Raw genomic sequence first — 20,024 nt, forward strand, 5'->3', positions numbered from 1 at the left:
CCATAATAACGACAACCCTGAGCACTACCACCATAACAACAACAAGTAGCACCAGCACCCCAATCTCCTCCACCCCAATTTCAATTCCCAAGCTGATCCTTCCAGTGCCAGAGGAAGAACTGGAACTGGATCTGGATCTGAGTGCCACAGCAAGGGAAATTCTGAGGAAGGAGGGGGAATCATCTGAGTTTAATCTGAGTTTGTGCTCCACACCCCTCAAGTTTCCCCTACAGCCAGGTCTCCTTCCCCAGAAGGCACTTCAGAGGAAGCTGAGGTACAGGTTGTGGAGGCAAGTGGCTCAGCTGAGTTCGCTCCTCCTGTTGCTGCGCCTCTGCCTGCTGAGGAGGGGGCAAAGGCAACATCCGCACACGCACCCACACCCTAGAAGTGAGCAGGTAGCGTGGTCTGGGATCATTTTGAGCTGGCAGATAACTTCACATATGCTACCTGCCTGCACTGCTGAGCCAAAACCAAATGGGGCAAGGGAGCGAAAAGCATAAGCATCATGAGCATCTCCGCAGGCACGACGCCCTTGCCCCTCCTCAGCCTGGCACCAGTGGGAGTGTGCTCAAAAAGAATTCCCCCTCTCCCTCCAAAGCCCAAGAAGGGGGAATCATCCCCCCAAAGCCGAGGTAAGCCACCCTGGAACAGTGGGGGAAAAGTGGGCACACGGGGGGGGGGGGGGGTGTTCCCAAGGTGAGCAACGTCATCCAAAGCATTGGGGAGGTGCTTGCAGTCAATGGCCAGCCCTTCTCCTTAGTTGAGCGGCCAGGGTTCAGGTGGCTCATGGCACTTGTGGCCCCACCGTACAAAATGCATGGGCCACATGTGCCACCTTCAGCAGGATGCTGGTGCCCACCCTGTATGAGCCATACAGGGAGTACTTGAGGGAGAAGCTGCGCAAGGCAGGTCCACAGGTGGCCTTACATTTCAACTTGGACATCTGAAGCAGCCAGGGAGAAGATCACGCCTACCTCTCCCTCACAGGGCACTGGTGTAACCAGTCAGGTCACTGGTGGGCTCTCCTTCAAGCCGAGGTGATGGATAAATCCCACATGGCAACAGAGATCATGGGGGCCATGAACCGCATGGTGCAGGGGTGGCTCATTGGGCAGGGTGAGCTCACCCACAGGTTCATGGTCACTGACAATGGGGCCAATATGGTCAAGGCCATCTGTTTGGCACAAAAGCTGCACCTCATAGTGAGGGACACCTTGTGTCCCCACCTAGGAACACTAGTTGGGGGGGGGGGGGGGGCAGAGCTGTTGCCCTCCTGAGCCAGGTGTTCCCTGTAGTGACGGAACTTGAAAACGAAATGCAGAAGTTCCAGGGGATTGATGTTCTTGGCTGGGGCAAGCCACCGTCACCACAGGTGCAGGCACTGGTGAAGCAGCTGAAGGAGGGCATCAAGAAATGGCTAGATCTGTTGCGGTCCAGTACGGTCCATGTGCTGGTGGCTGTGTGTAACCCAAGGGTGAAGGGGAGCGTATGCAGCAGCAAAACCCTGGATCACTGGATGGTGGTCCTGGTGAACAGAGTCTGGGAGGTAGAAGAGCACAGGTGAGGAGACGTGGAAGAGGGGGATCCATTTTCCTGTGCCAACATGCCACCCACCAGCCAGTCCAGGTACCTCTCCACCACTTTTACCTGCTACATCCCCCTTCCCCTCTACCCTAACCTGTCCCTCACCCCCTGACACCTCCTTTTCCATTTTCACTGACTGCCTTTCTTGCCTGCATTGCATGCCAGCCTCTGGCTTCTTTACTATTCCTTCCATCCAGGAAGAGCACATACACCAACTGCAGGTGCTTCCTCAGCCTGAGTAAGTGTTTTCAACCCAAAAGCTTGCTAAGATATATTTCTATAACTATTCCATTAGTCTACTAAAAGATATCAGATTGACCCAAAGAACCTTGTGTGCCAGTGCCATGTCCTTAGACCAACACGGCTACAACCTATACCCCTAGCACCTGTCTCTGGTTAGCTGACCGGAAGGAGGCATGGCCCTGGGCACATCTAAGCCCCAGGGCTGGGGCTGGCAGCTGCTGGAGAAGAAGCTCCTGCAGGAAAGGAAAGAAAGGCTCTGTAACAGTTTGGCTGCCTGAGATGCTAGTGCGCTGCTTACCTGTTGTTATTAAAAGTGGTGGACTGAGGCTTTAGGGGAAGAGAGGTCTCATTGGGGCACACTACTGTCGTGTAGAGGCCCCAATGCCAGTGCGAGCACAGCAACAGGGGCATAGAGTGCCCAGCAACAACAAAAGTAGAGTGAGACCGAGAGCTCATTACAAGGACGATACTGATATACTATCTGCGAGTCATGGGGCATGGTAAGGGATTGTAGGAGCCATGCATCTAGCCCATAAGGTTTAGGGTGTCCCCTTGAGGTACCTAATTAGAGTGGGTCCCAGCAAGGAGATCAAGAACCTACAGGGTTTAGTGGGGTCCATTAGGACTGTGACTGAGCTGAAGCTCAAGGGCAGCCTCCCTATCTGTTATCTTTTCCAACAAGACGTGGCGGCAGGTGAGAAGAGAAGGCACCAGCAGGGCGGAGCTAGCATGGTCACATGACCCTAGGGGTATCACAGCCATCACTAGGGACCCTACTCCATGACAAAGTGTAGTTTCCCAGAAAATCCTGCACCTATCTCCTTGAAAGCTGGCAGGCTTCATTGCCTGAGAAGGGGCTAGCATCCCAGCTGTTTTCATCCAAATCAGGCATAAAATGACAAAGTTATAGGGATTTTTGTGATTCCCCATTATAGCCTATGGGCAAAACACCAAAACGTGTTGAAACAGCTTTGAAACAGCAAAACAGTTTTGGTGAAATGGAACAGAATAGTGCTTCGAGATAGTGAAATGAAACACTGTCCCTTCAAAACAGCGAATCTGAAATCGAAATGAAATGTTGCCATTTTGCAAAGCCCTAGTATTGGATACCCCAGTGATTAGTCTAGTATAAATACCTTGATACTGTAGTGCAAGTGACCTTCATTTATCTGGTTCAGTACACACACACACACACACACACACAGAGGCAACTTCCCTTCTCCAGGGCTGGGTTTTGCAACACTGATGCACACGCTTAATGTTAAGCATACAAGTAGTCATAATGAATTCAGGATGTACAGGACTGAAGTTCAAATCTTTTAAAGTTTGTGGAAGGGAAGAGAAGCTGCATTCCAGCAAAAGTACTTCAGTTAAATATGTCATCTTAAGAGGTTACAATTCCCAGAACCAGCCTTTGATTTCCAGCACTAGGCACTCAGATATGGTGTGAGGAATGCAAAACACTTAATTAGTACAAGAAAAAAAACAAACAAACTACAATGAAAGTAATAATAAAAATATAATAAAAATATATAAAAGCGTAATGAAAGTATAATAAAAATATACGCTCTAACCATAACCAGACAAAGCAAGTATTCCAAAACAGGAAGGAAAAAAGTGTAAAAGGTTCTCTATGCACTACCCAACTGTGCTTAAAATAAAGCGTTGCCTCTGGCGGAGAGAGATTAAAAAAAAGACAAAGAAGAAAGAGAAGAAATGAGACAGATTAAAGGGATAAGAGTTCCACAGTCTAAAAACCACAACAGCAACAGCAGAGTCACCTGCTAACCTGAAACCTAAAGACAGAATTACTGCATTATGAAAGAAAAAAAGCAGCCAAAAAGATCTGCTAAAAGCCTTGTTACGAGGGAATTAAAACACTAAGGCTCAGTCCTTAAAACAACACAGGTGTCTTTCTGTATATTGCTGGTAGGTTGAAAATACGTACCAAAAACACTTAGTCTGGTAATCTGCTCCTGAATTCTGCTTGTGTGGAGGAAAAATTTCCCCTCCCTCCCCACAACCTTACAAATAAACTGCACCCATTATTGAAATGTCTTTCTGTTTAGGGCTATAATGGTGATATAGTTTGATATATCTGCATGGCAGAATCACAGCATGGCTTTCAGGGTTAAAGATGCAGCTAGCATAATTTGCAGCGCAAGAGATACATGTTTGAAAAACATCAGAACATTCATCTATCTATCTAGGGCACCTATCACATTGGTATGCAAATGCTGATTATACTGCATCCCATATCCAACCACAGGGATAGGAATTACACTCCAACTCTTTGGGAAGGTTTTGTGCTTGAGCTGCTTAGAAAGGCGTGGGGCGGTTTGGGGCTCTCATCTCTTATAAGAGGGCTTATGGGGGCTCTTGTTTCTTATAGGGGGGCTCAGGCCCCCCCAAACCTGTATTTCAAACCCTGCACAGGGATCTTGGTGGCAATCCTGCTCCTCCCCATGTGCTTCATGTCGGAAAAGGAAACAATGAACAGAGTGCATATATGCATCTTCTTTCTCCATATCCCACCTTTTTTCCTGGGAGAAAGAGAAGAAAATAGACAGAAAGCCAAGCCACCCCTTGCGCCTCAATCTGTGTGACCATGAAAGTGAAAACAAAAGCCACTTCAGTTGTCTGCCTGTACAAAGGAAATGGCTTCCAACTCCACATTCACTCAATGAACAAGGGAAAAATGAGGGCACCCAAAACCCATCTCAACTTCGCGCAAAAGAGGGCACCCAAAAACTGCAGAATTATTTGTAATAAGAGAAGAGTATCTTTTCCCATATGCCAGGGGTTCTTGAGATACGAAGTCTATTGCCAACACTGCACCTGTGGGAGATGAATAGGCGTGTTCTTACCTGAACTCACAGGTTCAACTAGTTAATGCATATAAAAGCACTTTGAAAATGCTGTGCAACTATAAGGGTACCATGAACTGTTACAATCAGACTAGAGATGTCTCTAAAATGAGGTAACACATTGAAAACTCACATGCAGAAATATCCACTTCAGACTTAAGAGACGTACCTCATAGTCATTTGTATTCACCGTTAATGAGGGAACCAAGGCAAACAGTTCGTTCAGTGTTTTCAAAATGAGCGGACGCCTGTCACAACTCAGCTTTGGCGAAAGCGCGTTCCATGTAGAACGAATACAAACGACCTGGAAGGAAAATGAGAGGTATCACTAGAGTGGGAGAGCCCAACCTGCATGGCAGGTTGTTGATCTGGAGCACTTTCCTGTTTCTCTGCTCTGAAGCAGCAAATTAATACAGAGCACATTAAAGAAGAATGTTAACATGAAAAATTCTGTTATATTAACAGCCTGACAGCACACAAAGGAATGTCATAACAATAAATGGCATTTCTCCAGATAAAGCAGCTGCTTCACTGTTCCAAATGAAGTAACTTTATAGAACGAAAGAAACACAAAAAACCCTTCTGTTTTCCAGACCCTCACTTGGTCAGGAGGAAGAAGTATGTGTGGAAAACTACATCCAGTTTTGGGCACCACAGACTTACAAAATGATTACAGGTCTAGGAAACATGATTTATGAGGAAAGGTTGGAAGAACGAAAATTATTTATCCTGTAGAAGAGAAGACTGAGGGAATTTTGGGTAAGAGTGCCCAAAAGCCTCCCTGGCTCATCAAGGACGTCTGGGAATGCCAGGTTGCCAAAAAGGTGGCGTACACCAGGTGAAAGAGGGGGGAGATCTCCAAAGAGGAGTATACCTCCACTGCTTGGGCCTGTAGGGGGGCTGTTAGGAAAGCTAAGGCGGACATAGAACTAGGACTAGCGTCCAAGATCAAAGATAATAAAAAGTCCTTTTTCAAATATATAGGGAGGATGAAGAAGGCGCCGGGAAATGTGGGGCCCCTGCAAGATACGCTGGGCAATCTGGTTGTTGCGCCAGAGGAGAAAGCAGACCTCTAACAAATTCTTCACCTCCGTTTTCTTGTGCAGGGACTGCGACTCCGCCACCGTGATTCAAGACAGACTAGAGGGGAATGCCTCAAGACCTAAGGTTGAGGAGGACTGGGTTAGAGTGCTTCTGGAGGGGCTGGACGTGTTCATATCAGCAGGTCCAGATGCTCTCCATCCCAGGGTGTTGAGGGAGCTAGCAGGGGTTATTGCAGGGCCCTTGGCACAGCTTTACGAGCACTCATGGTGCTCAGGCCAGGTGCCAGATGACTGGAAGATAGCCAATGTGGTCCCCATCTTTAAAAAAGGGAGGAGGGAGGACGCGGGCAACTATAGGCCCGCCAGTCTTACCTCAATCCTGCGGAAACTCTTTGAGAAGATCATCAAGGAGCACATCTGTGATGGCCCGGCATTGGGGATGATGCTCAAGGGCAACTAGCACAATTTCATTAGAGGCAGGTCATGTCAGACCAACCTGACTGCCTTTTACGATCAGGTCACAAAAGCATTGGATGCAGGTGTCACCGTGGATGTAGTCTTTCTGGACTTCAGCAAGGCCTTTAACACTGTCTCCCACCCCATCCTCATTAAAAAACTAGGCAACTGTGGCATTGATGCCTACACGGTCAGATGGATTGCTAATTGGCTGAAGGGTCGTACTCATAGGGTGGTGGTGGACGGGTCATATTCGACCTGAGGGGAAGTGGGCAGCGGAGTCCCCCAGGGCTCGATCCTTGGGTCCACACTGTTCAATTTCTTTATCAGCGATTTGGACGACGGGGTGAAAAGCAGCCTGTTCAAATTTGCTGATGATACCAAAATTTGGGGAGAGGTGGGCACGTTAGCAGGGAGGGAAAGACTGCAGAAAGACCTGGATAAGTTGCAGGGGTGGGCTAACAAAAACAGGATGCGTTTCAATACTGACAAGTGCAGGGTGCTGCACTTGGGCAGTAGTAACCAGCAGCACACTTATAAGATGGGAAACTCCCTTCTTGAGAGCACGGAGGCAGAAAGGGATCTTGGAGTCATCACTGATCCCAAGATGAACATGGGCCGACAATGTGAGGTCACGGTCGGCAGGGCTAACCGGACCCTATCGTGCATCAACAGGTGCATCTCAAGTAGGGCCAAGGAGGTTGATCCTCCCCCTCTACGCAACACTGGGCCGCAGCTGGAGTACTGTGTCCAGTTCTGGGCACCCCACTTCAAGAGGGATGTGGACAACATTGAGAGGGTCCAGAGGAAGGCCACCCGCATGATCCGGGGACAGCAGGGCAGACCCTACAATGAGAGGCCATGGGACCTGAACCTGTTCAGCCTTCACAAGAGAAGGCTGAAGGGGGACCTGGTGACTGTCTATAAACTCACTAGGGGGGGGACCAGAAGGGGTTGGGGGAGACCTTGTTTCCCCTAACGCCTCCCGGGATAACAAGGAATAATGGCCACAAGTTGTTGGAGAGTAGGTTTAGATTAGACATCCGTAAGAACTACTTCATAGTTAGGGCGGCTAGGATCTGGAACCGACTTCCAAGTGAAGTGGTGCTGGCTCCTACCCTGGGGGTCTTTAAGAAGCGGCTTGATGCCTACGTGGCTGGGGTCATTTGAGCCCAGTTTTCTTCCTGCCCAGGCAGGGGGTCGGACCTGAAGATCTACAAGGTCCCTTCCGACCCTAATTCTATGATTCTATGATTTGGTTTTCACATTCCTGAAGGGGGTTTATATGGAGGATGGAGATAAACTGTGGCTGCATGGAACAGGACAAGGAGTAATGGTCTTAAAATTGCAGCAAGGGAAATTTAGGCTGAATATTACTAAGATCTTTCTCACTATGTCAATGGTAAAGTACTAGAACAGGTGACCCCCCAAACTTGCAGAATATCCACCCTTAGATGTTTTTAAGAGCAGGTTAGACAGGCACTTGTCTATGTTGATTTAGGTAGAAATGATCCTGGCTTGAACAGGGGACTTAATAAATTACACTGCTTTATTTGCTTAAAGTAGTTTAAAAACAAATTGCAATGGGACTGCAGCAGGATGCGAGCATGAGCAGTCACCATGCAGAACAAAATGCACATAACACCTGGACACAGGAGGAGGGGTGGATGTCGTATATTTATACTTCAGGAAGGCCTTCGATATGGTAGCCCACACCATACTGCTGAACAAGTTAAGAGGCTGTGACTTGGATGACTACACAGTCCGGTGGGTGGAGAATTGGCTGGAGGGTCACACCCAGAGAGTTGTGGTGGATGGGTCGGTCTCGACTTGGAAGGGTGTGGGCAGTGGGGTCCCGCAGGGCTCGGTCCTTGGACCGATACTCTTTAATGTCTTCATCAGCGACTTGGACAAGGGAGTCAAATGTACTCTGTCCAAGTTTGCAGATGACACAAAGCTATGGGGAGAAGTGGACACGCCGGAGGGCAGGGAACAGCTGCAGGCAGACCTGGATAGGTTGGACAAGTGGGAAGAAAACAACAAGATGCAGTTCAACAAGGAGAAATGCAAAGTGCTGCACCTAGGGAGGAAAAATGTCCAGCACACCTACAGCCTAGGGAATGACCTGCTGGGTGGCACGGAAGTGGAAAGGGATCTTGGAGTCCTAGTGGACTCCAAGATGAACATGAGTCGGCAGTGTGACGAAGCCATCAGAAAAGCCAATGGCACTTTATCGTGCATCAGCAGATGCATGACGAATAGGTCCAAGGAGGTGATACTTCCCCTCTATCGGGTGCTGGTCAGACCGCAGTTGGAGTACTGCGTGCAATTCTGGGCGCCGCACTTCAAGAGGGATGCGGATAACCTGGAGAGGGTCCAGAGAAGGGCCACTCATATGGTTAAGGGCCTGCAGACCAAGCCCTACGAGGAGAGACTAGAGAAACTGGACCTTTTCAGCCTCCACAAGAGAAGGTTGAGAGGCGACCTTGTGGCTGCCTATAAGTCCATCACAGGGGCACAGAAGGGAATTGGTGAGTATTTATTCACCAAGGCACCCCTGGGGGTTACAAGAAATAATGGCCACAAGCTAGCAGAGAGCAGATTTAGACTGGACATTAGGAAGAACTTCTTCACAGTTCGAGTGGCCAAGGTCTGGAATGGGCTCCCAAGGGAGGTGGTGCTCTCCCCTACCCTGGGGGTCTTCAAGAGGAGGTTAGATATGCATCTAGCTGGGGTCATCTAGACCCAGCACTCTTTCCTGCCTATGCAAGGGGTCGGACTCAATGATCTATTGAGGTCCCTTCCGACCCTAACATCTATGAATCTATGAATAAATAACCCCAACAAATCTCTTAGCAAATTTCCAGGGAAGAGGAAAAAATAAAACAGCAAGCTGCTGGGTCTAATACCTTTAAAGCAATCAACCAAACCAACCACTCACACACACAGAAATGTCAAGGTGAGAAACTTAAAAAAAACAAAAAAACCCCAAAACAAAGCTCTTTCATTCATACCCAGCAACAAATAGATCAACTTCCCACCACCAACTTCACTGCAATGGAGACCATTCCAACAGGTTATGTCTTGGAAACAACAATTCGGACTGTATTTTATGAAACATTACCAACCACACTTCCATTCTTATGTCATCAAAAATTATGAGTCTGGCCCTGCAATGTGATGCAGCTAGCTTAAAAATCAGGGTTTTTTTTTTCTTTTTTTTAGTACATCTGGGGTTCTACTTAGTTGTGGGGGGGGGGGAGGTTGGGGCGGGGAGTTTGTTGGGGGGGGGTGGTTTATGAGTCCTTATGATGCAATAGTTTTACTTTTTCAAACTTCTTACTATGATTAGCCGTGAGGGTGGATACTCATTCTGCATTCGAATCTCAGCATCCATTTAAATAAAATCTCTTTGTTCCAGTCACTGGGACCTTAAGAAAAGCACCAAACATTCTAAGAGTCGGATGCTGTGTCAGGTAAAGAACATAATCTTTAATGGAAAAAAGATGCCAATTCAGTAACTAACCCAAGGGCCTGATATGGCAACGAAGGCAAGTACCTCTAAAAGTTAGTGTAAAGTTCCTCTGCAAGGTCCTGCATGCTTTCAGAAGCCTAGGAATAAATGTTAAGATTTTTTAAAAACTGGTTAGAAATCAACAAAAACAAGCTACTCTTGCCCCAGTCTTTACTGTCTGCAGATAAAAAAGAGAAAGTTCTGAACATTGCATTCTGAAAGTTAAGAATGCAAGCCATTTCTTCAGAAAAACAAGGAAAACAAAGTTTTATGCCTGGTAATAGCTGACAGTCAAGCCCAGGCAAAATTATGCCACCTGAGAGAGAAAACTAAGATGTTTCTTCCAGTTTGTTTTTTTTAGACTGGAATGGAATTATTGATGCCAGAGCACTATGTTCATCTTCCTTCTGTTAATGCCTCTCAAATTTACTATTTCACAATCACCAAATTGAAACTGTTGACTTTTTTGCCTCTTAGATACGCCTCTTGAGGATTATAAACAAGAAATCCAATAAAAACAAAAAGTGAAGGTGCTGTTAGAAATATTTATAATAGCCACTATATTACAAAACATCATGAAAATATTAACTCTATTTATCAAGTAATACATGGTGAAATCTCATGGCAATTGTTTGAAAGGTTGACTCTGGAAGCTTTTAATAATTCACTTCAAATGCATGTAGACCCACATTCAAAATGATATACAACTTTATCCTTAATATTAATGAACATTATTATACATGTGCTTAAAATTATGAATGTATTTAAATACCTTGCTGCACCAGGTCTTCACTAAAAGTAGTTAATTGACTATCAAGCTGCTGAGCAGTCTAACACTAAGAGGCAGGGCACAGCACACATTCTCAACTTTAATCTGTTCAGCAAAAACAAAATGCTTACCATTCAGAAGATGTTAGTAAAAGCAAGAACTTGAGTAAGGAACTGGGAATTAGCCCCTCCCACTGAAGAAACACACTGGCAAAAATTAAAACGTCCATTGTAATCTTTCTACTAATGTAATGAGACAAGGATCTTTTGTGATATCTTTTAGTGGACCAACCGTATAGTTGGGAAAACTGCTGGACAAGCTTTTGGGACCTGGGAAACTGTAAAAAATAGACATTTACCTAAAAAAAAAAAATCTCTCTTTTTTTTTTTTTAATTAGGAAATTATATTTTGTCCAAAAAAGTTTCAACAAAACAATTAAACCAGCTCCTGATTTGAGTGCCATTTTGGAAATTAATTTTCTGTCATAGCATTTCATATGCAATTTTCCCAATAAGGCCTTGTTGCTATGAAACATGTACACATTCACAGATTAAAACATATCCAAATTTGAACATATTTTTTCCAGTAAAAATATAAAAAGTAAGAGTGATTTTAAAAGATCTTGCAAAGACACTTGTAAAGCTCTTAGTTACAAAAATTCATGAAAATGGGATTCTAATCTGAAACTTCAACTAGAGAAGTACCAAACTCATGCACAATGTCATGACATCACCATTTCTTAAGGAAAGGAGTGAGAAAAGTGCAAGATGCTGGCTGAGTTAATACGCCAGGAAACAGTCTCATAAAGCATATTTAATAAAACTTACTTGATATGAAGAATGAAATGCATCTCTTAAAAAAGAAAGTTAAATGACTATGGGAAAAAAAACGTGTCTCCTAGCTTCCAATCCATGGGCAGCTCTATATATGGCTTTGTACTTACAGAGAGGGACAATTAGTCCCTCAAATATTTGCCAAAGAATCTTGATACTTAAAAAATCTTTTCCTAGAAGCCCAGGAAAGTTTTTCTTTCTCCTTGTCTTATGCAACAAATGAAGAATTATGACATGTCTGAATTCAGAGTCCAGACCTCTCATCTTTTCCTAACAAGGCCTAGAAAAAAATGCTTTCACAATTAAAGTCCTAACGTGAGTGGTGGCAACATTTTGCTGCGCTAAAGCCCATGTTGATAATTAAGTGCAGTACTCAGGTTCCAGGCAAATTAACATATAATTTTATAGTTAAAGAGGAAGGGGGTTTTGCATGTAACAGAATAGGACACTGGGAAGGAAACATTAAGGCTATTTCATCTGAGACCCTCACTAAACTTTCCTATGCTTTAGTTTTTCCCACATGGAAAATGAAATAATACTTCCTTAAGTATTATTAAGGTCTTTCATCAGTCCCACAGGACGCCCATGCCCGCTACGGGACAGGGAAGTCCAGGTGAGGGTGATCCCCTGCCCTCCATTGATGCTGACTTCATGAAGGAACATCTTGAGAAGCTGGATACCTTCAAGACAGCCGGCCCCGACAATCTTCACCACAGGGTACTCAAGGAGCTGGCGAGCATCATAGCCCAGGCTCTAGCACGGATCTTTGAAAACTCTTGGCGCTCTGGTGAAGTGCCCGAAGACTGGAAGAAGGCCAATGTGGTGCCTATCTTCAAGAAAGGGAGGAAAGTGGATCCGGCTAACTATATGCCCATCAGCCTGACTTCTATCCCGGGGAAGATCTTAGAAAAGTTTATTAAAGAGACCACCCTTAATGGACTGGCCAACGCCAACACCTTAAGGGATAGCCAGCACGGGTTTGTTGCGGGTAGGTCTTGCTTGACCAATCTCATTTCCTTCTACGACCAGGTGACCTAACACCTGGACAAGGGAGAAGAGACTGATGTCATATACCTTGACTTCAAAAAAGCCTTTGATCTGGTTTCCCATGATCACCTCTTGGAGAAACTGGCCAATTGTCACCTTGGGTCCTCCACGATCCACTGGCTGGAAAATTGGCTCCGTGGTCAGACCCAGAGGGTAGTAATTGATGGAAGTCACTCATCATGGTGTCCTGTGACCAGTGGGGTCCCCCAAGGCTCTGTCCTTGGACCCATACTGTTCAACATCTTCATTAATGATGTGGACACTGGAGTCAGAAGCGGACTGGCCAAGTTCGCCGATGACACCAAACTTTGGGGCAAAGCATCCACACCAGAAGACAGGCAGGTGATCCAGGCTGACCTGGACAGGCTCAGCAAGTGGGCGGATGAGAATCTGATGGTGTTCAACGCCGATAAATGCAAGGTCCTCCACCTTGGGAAGAAAAACCCGCAGCATCCTTATAGGCTCGGCAGTGCTATGTTGGTTAGCACTATGGAAGAAAGAGACTTGGGGGTCATCACTGACCACAAGATGAACATGAGCCTGCAGTGCGATGCTGCGGCTAGTAAAGCGACCAAAACGCTGGCTTGCATCCATAGATGCTTCTCAAGTAAATCCCGGGACGTCATTCTCCCCTTGTACTCAGCTTTGGTGAGGCCGCAGCTGGAGTACTGCGTCCAGTTTTGGGCTCCACAATTCAAAAAGGATGTGGAGAAGCTTGAGAGAGCCCAGAGAAGAGCCACGCGCATGATCAGAGGTCAGGGAAGCAGACCCTATGATGACAGGCTGAGAGCCTTGGGGCTCTTTAGCCTGGAAAAGCGCAGGCTCAGGGGTGATCTGATGGCCACCTATAAGTTTATCAGGGGTGACCACCAGTATCTGGGGGAACGTTTGTTCACCAGAGCACACCAAGGGATGACGACTAGGTTGAATGGTCATAAACTACGACAAGACCGTTTTAGGCTGGACATAAGGAAGAATTTCTTTACTGTCCAAGCCCCCAAGGTCTGGAACAGCCTGCCACCGGAGGTGGTTCAAGCACCTACATTGAACACCTTCAAGAGCAAACTGGATGCTTATCTTGCTGGGATCCTATGACCCCAGCTAACTTCCTGCCCTTTGGGCAGGGGGCTGGACTCGATGATCTTCCGAGGTCCCTTCCAGCCCTAATGTCTATGAAATCTTAACTCACGGAGTTGTTATGCAGCTTAATTAAATGTTTACAAAAACAAATTTGATGGAAATCACTCTTAAAGTGAAAAAGTGTTACTGGTTTGTAGTCATTTAGGAGTAAGTGCATAATTTATTCTTGTTGCAGGGTTTTAGGTTGTAGCCGTGTTGGTCTAAGGATGTAGGCAGACAAGGTTCCTTGGGTGAATTTCATATCTTTTATTAGACCAACCCAAATGGTTGGAGAATAGTTCTTAAGCAAGCTTTCGGGTTCAAAAACCCTTCGTAAGTCTAAGGAAGCTTCAGCAGTTGGTGTGTGCTCTTCCTGGATGGAATGAAAAGTAAACAAGCCAGGAGCTGGGCTGGGCTGGGGAGTCAGTTGCCAGGCAGATTGTAATGTATCAAAAATCCAATGTCTATGTTTAGTCCATGATCTCTAGTATCCAGCAGGTTGATGAAATGGAGCTCATAGGCTCGTCTCTGGGAAGTGTTGTGTAAGTTTCCCTTGAGGATCAGGACTGAGAGATTGGAGAGAGAGTGGCCCTCCTGTGAGAAATGTGCCCCCACCGGTAATTGGGTGTTTCCGTCTTTGATGGATTTCCGGTGTGCGTTCATTCTGGTGCGCAGTTGTTGTCTGGTCTCTCCTACATATCTTCCATCAGGGCATTTGGTACATTGGATGAGGTATAACTACATTCTTGGAGGTGCAGCTGTAAGATGCTGGGATGCTGATGGCTCTGTTGCGGGGTGTAGTAATAGTGGAGGTGGTGGAGATGTGGGGGCAGGTTTTGCATTTCTTGTCATGGCACGGTCTGGATCCTTTCGGTGTGTTCTGGGCTTGAGAAAGTTTGCTTCTGGTGGTGAGGTTGGCGAGGTTTGGTGCTTGTCTGAAGGCTAAGATGGGTGGCTCTGGGAAGATCTTTTTAAGAATAGGGTCTTTTTCTAATATGGGTTGCAATTTTTTAAGGATTTTCCATACAGGTTCAAGGGATGGGTGATAGGTCATAACCAACAGTGTGAGATTTGTGGGTGTTTTTCTTCTGTACTGCAGCAGTTCTTCACGTGGTATCCAGGTGGCTCTTTCAAACGTGCGATCTACCTCTCTGGAGGAGTATCCTTGCTGGGTAAAAGCCTTTTTAAGATTGGTGAGGTGGCAATCCCGGGTGTTCTCTTCAGTACAGGTGCAGTGGTATCTGAGGGCTTGGCTGTATATCACAGCTTTTTTGGTGCATTTCGGGTGATTGCTGATTCTGCGCAGATTCCATCCAGGAAAAGCACACACCAACTGCTGAAGCTTCCTTAGCCTGACGAAGGGTTTTTGAACCCGAAAGCTTGCTTAAGAACTATTCTCCAACCATTTGGGTTGGTCTAATAAAAGATATCAAATTTACCCAAAGAACCTTGTCTGCCTAATTTATTCTTTGTTTTTAAGTGCTGCAAGTGGATGTAGCACTTTATAAAGGAGCTAAATACAGAACGTGGAGAGCTGCAAGGGATGTCATATAAATTAAGTGACTGGTACCATTCCACTTAACCCAAAAGTTCTTGATGTTCAGCTTGGTTTCCAGTGCTAACGCACAAATCAGTAAATAAGATTCAAATCTTAGGCAACTGCAGTATTCACTTATTCAGGGTCAAAGAAATGATCTGCTTACAAATGTAAGTACTTCCACCAAGGTCTTTACAAGCAGCAATTCTCTCTCATACAAACCTATAATATCTGTCACATGACAGAAACAGATTCTTTCAGTTTCTTTATACAGTGGTAGACTGGAACAATACTAACTGAACTTTGGCCTCTACTTGGGCTTCTGCTTGAAAGGAGTCTGAAAATAACTTGCATATTTGTACATCCCTTGGAAATTTTGTGGGAATATTTCTTGAGCATCTAGTTAGAAAGTGAGAAAGATCATTAACTTGACCATGGCAATCATTTCTAAGGCAGGAAAAATTATGCTGAGGGGAAACCAGCACAGGTTCGTAGCAGGTAGATCATACCTGACTAATCTAGTCTCTTTTTATGACCAGGTTACAAAACGCCTGGACGCAGGAGTAGGGGTTGACGGCATATACTTAGATTTCAGGAAGGCCTTTGATACGGTATCCCACACCATACTGCTGAACAAGTTAAGAGGCTGTGACTTGGATGACTACACAGTCCGGTGGGTGGCGAATTGGCTAGAGGGTCGCACCCAGAGAGTCGTAGTGGATGGGTCGGTATCGACCTGGAAGGGTGTGGGCAGTGGAGTCCCACAGGGCTCGGTCCTAGGACTGATACTCTTCAATGTCTTCATCAGCGACTTGGACGAGGGAGTGAAGTGTACTCTGTCCAAGTTTGCAGATGACACAAAAATGTGGGGAGAAACAGACAGGCCAGAGGGCAGGGAACAACTACAAGCAGACCTGGACATGTTGGACAAATGGGCAGAAAACAACAGAATGCAATTCAACAAGGAGAAATGCAAAGTACTGCACCTAGGGAGGAAAAATGTCCAGCATACCTACTGCCTAGGAAATGACCTGCTTGGTGGCACGGAAGCGGAAAGGGATCTTGGAGTCCTAGTGGACTCCAAGATGAACATGAGTTGTCAGCATGATGAAGCCATCAGAAAAGCTAATGGCACTTTATCGTGCATCAGCGGATGCATGACGAACAGATCCAAGGAGGTGATACTTCCCCTCTATCGGGCACTGGTCAGACCGCAGTTGGAATACTGCGTGCAGTTTTGGGCGCCAAACTTCAAGAGAGATGTGGATAACCTGGAGAGGGTCCGGAGAAGGGCCACTCGTATGGTTAAGGGCTTGCAGGCCAAGCCCTATGAGGAGAGACTGGGGCACCTGGACCTCTTCAGCCTCCGCAAGAGAAAGTTGAGAGGCGACCTTGTGACTGCCTATAAGTTCATCACGGGGGCACAGAAGGGAATTGGTGAGGTTTTATTCACCAAGGTGCCCCTGGGGGTTACAAGAAATAATGGCCACAAGCTAGCAGAGAGCAGATTTAGACTAGACATTAGGAAGAACTTCTTCACAGTTAGAGTGGCCAAGGTCTGGAATGGGCTCCCAAGGGAGGTGGTGCTCTCCCCTACTCTGGGGGTCTTCAAGAGGAGGTTAGATAAGCATCTAGCTGGAGTCATCTAGACCCAGCACTCTTTCCTGCCTATGTAGGGGGTCGGACTCGATGATCTATTGAGGTCCCTTCCGACCCTAGCATCTATGAATCTATGAAAGTCCCTCAACGTGTTCTCCCTTCTTAACCACATTGAACACACACTGTTTATTTTTGCATTCAAACCCTTTCACAGTCTCCCACAAAGGCACTTCATTGAGCTCCTTTAGATTCCTCTTTAAATAACACTTAGATATAATTTCTAAATTTAGCACAGCTGCTGACATGCTACAAATGTCTTGGATCATACTAAGCAGTATCATCCTTTGTTTCCTTATGCTCCGCCCATCTGTCAGTACCATCTGATGCCTTACAGTTCTCTGGAACAGTGACCATCTCTTCGCTCTGTACGTGTATAGAACAAGGTATAATGGGCTTCTGGTGCAAGAAAAGGGCCTCCTAAGAGAATACTACAAGGGCAGATCCTTAGGAGGTGCAGTAGTGTGGATGCACCTCCCCTTTCTGACTCCACTGTGGCAGCAGCAGCCAGGGACTTGGTTTTTTGTAGTCCCCAAAAAGGTAAAAATCTCACACCTCCTCCCGTTCCTTCCCACCCCTGCCTGCCATCGCTGCAGTTTCGGCTGTCCTCAACAGATCTGGGAGTGGGATGAGAAGGGCAGGGGACTCCAAGTCGCTCCTGCCACACTCCAGGCAAAATCAGGACAGCAATGGGTGGGTTCCTCCCCTCTACCTAGTCTCCCCAGGTACTCCCTGCCAGCCCAAGAACAAGCCTAGGGGGGAGGGAACCCACCCACTGCTGCTGCTTTCCCTGCTGAACATGACTGCAATGGTTCTCGAGCACCTTCCCCTCCCCACCCACTCCCAGATCAGCAGAGGCAATGAAAGAGCTGGCAGGAAGGTGGAAAATGGGAGAGAAGGGGAAAGGACGTATTGCTGATGACAAAATGGGAAAGAGCAAATGCTGAGAGCAGAGTGGGGATGGGATCCTTACCTTTCTGAGGACATAATGTCCCTGCTGCTGCTCCTGTGGTATGCTGTACCCACTCCTCATGGAAAGGGGGGTGCAGCCACCCCTGAAGCACTGGTCACTTTCCCTGTACTCCCCGTCACAAAGTCCTGGATCCTCCCATGAGCTACTACATACAAAGAGTACTTTGTCACCAGGACTTCCGGCAGCAAGCAGCAACTACCACCACCATGCCACAAAAGTGCATGCATATATGCATGCTTCTGGTGATTCCATGTGACCCCACTATAGCAGCTGTACTGCCAGGGCAAAGAGTACTCTTTGGGAGGACATTGGCAGCTGAATGGACTGCTGAGCTAGCTTAATGGACTGCTGAACACACTCATATGCTCAGCCATGTCATAAAGACGAGACATAAAAAAAATCAGGCTTAGGCTGTTGAGTCCCTTGCAGGACTAGACTCTACAGTGGTGACTGGTGATAAAAAGCTGCCTGTTTTCCCCAGTGAGATTCTGCAGGTTCCTCAAGTTGTGTCTCCGCACGTAGCAATGTATTTTAATGAAGACATCAATAATTTCTCTGAAGCATCTGATAGAACCTCACAGAGCTCACTGCAGACAATTCCACTCCTCAGATTTTGCTACCATATCTATACTATCCTGCTTGGATTAATTATCTGTTATTGCTATTCATCCTTTAGGTCTCTGCTACAACAAGAGAGGATAAAAAAAGCAAGATAAATGTTAAAAAAAAAAAATTAAAAAGAAAACAGAAATTACAGAAGCTCATAAAAATAACGTCTGCTATAACACAGTACAACTAAATAAAAGTCTGAGTATTAAGGGCTAAATTATGCTGCGATTGAAAGTCTAAATATTTTCTTTAAATCAACAAAATAAACATTACGAACGTTTTTCTGATGTATACATAATTACAAGCAAAGCAAAAGAAGGCTCAGTCAACAAGGAGAATCAAATATCCATCAATGCTACAGCATGAACTGAAGGGACTTCTATGAACGCATTCCATAAAGGGACTGAGCGTTCAGTTTAGTGATACTTTATATTGAAAAATCAGCATGCTGAGTATCAAAAGTAATTGCTGAATTAAACAGTCACTTCAGTGACTGTGAAAACACTTTAGAGAGCAATTTCAAAACCTGTGAAGATGAAGCTTTTAGGAATGCCTATTGAGTTAAATCCATTTTAGAAATAGGCAAATCTGTGAATACATTTCTATGGTACCTAATGTTGACAGCTACTGAAACTTAATCTGATTACATATTCAGTGAAAATGACACCCATTTGCCCTTGCTATTAAAAATACCATTTCTCAAGAATTAGAAAGAACAATACCCCTTCAGTGTTCACAAAAACACACATCTTCTACAATCTGAAGAGGTTATAACTTTAGAAAAAAAAGTAATAAGCTGGTCATATGGAGATATGATACATCTTGATTTATCATGAGAGGAAACAAATTAAATAAAAACAAATCTATACTATTGTAGAGTTTGATCAACTAGTGTGTTTAGGAAAAGTACATAGGTAGTAAAGTGTAGCAAAGGGCACTTTCATGACTTTTCTAAGAATCATTTAAACCCTCCAGCTTCAGATATCCAACTGCTAAACCGTCACAGCTTCAAGTGTAGCTCCCATACGTTACACATTCATGTACAGTCACAGATCATATGCAATGACCAGATGCAAGTTACTTAGACTTTGTGTTTAAACTTCCAACATCAATATAGCTACCAGAATAAATGCTGACATGACAGAACGCATTATATTTTATTGCAGGAAAATATCCATTGTGAAAAGGCTTAAGGTGTGTGGAGAAGGATGGCATGCTTTCTGGGCTCCATAGCACAAATGTACTTAAAAGCACAACTCAGAAACCTGAAGGATACTTTAAATTTCATGGATATTCTTTTACTGTTTACATATCCTAAGACAGGAGTGTCAAAGATACGGCCTGTGGGCCAGATCCAGCCCACCAAGCCACACATCTGACTCACAGGCTGGATAGTCCCGTGCACTGTATACAGTGCCTACTCCAGCTCATGTCCAGAGCTGCAGAGTGGCCACCAAATACAGCATAGCCCTAGAGTAGTCACATGCCACTACGGGGCCATGCTGTATGTAGCAGCAGCTCTGGAGCTGTGCAGCACAGCCCTGAAGAGGCTGGAGCAGGACTGGGCCGCATATTGCACCCACTCTGTCTGCTCCACGACATCCTCTGGAATGCAGGGCAAGTCTGGGGTCTGTTCTGACCTGCAGACCTGCCTTACCCCACTTGTCTAGTCCAGGAGGCTGGATGAGTTTGACATCCCTGTCCTAAGGGAATGGCGAGAAAGAGCTAGAATGGGGGAAATTAAGTTGCATCTGTCCTTACCCTACCATCAAAG

General features: G+C 45.8%; 1 protein-coding gene across 5 annotated transcripts in view; it reads right to left on the reverse strand.

Annotated features, from left to right (window-relative positions):
* Window positions 1-20,024, reverse strand: part of FOCAD (focadhesin) — a 290,506-nt gene that overhangs the window by 89,698 nt on the left and 180,784 nt on the right. For all 5 annotated transcript variants that reach the window (XM_059724664.1, XM_006266820.4, XM_019480766.2 and 2 more), the window contains exon 16: window positions 4,864-4,998. In XM_059724664.1, coding sequence (XP_059580647.1) covers window positions 4,864-4,998 — 135 coding nt within the window. The remainder of the gene's footprint in view (window positions 1-4,863; window positions 4,999-20,024) is intronic.

Source organism: Alligator mississippiensis, chromosome 3 (genome assembly GCF_030867095.1).
Source record: "Alligator mississippiensis isolate rAllMis1 chromosome 3, rAllMis1, whole genome shotgun sequence".
NCBI classification, from domain to species: Eukaryota; Metazoa; Chordata; order Crocodylia; family Alligatoridae; genus Alligator; species Alligator mississippiensis.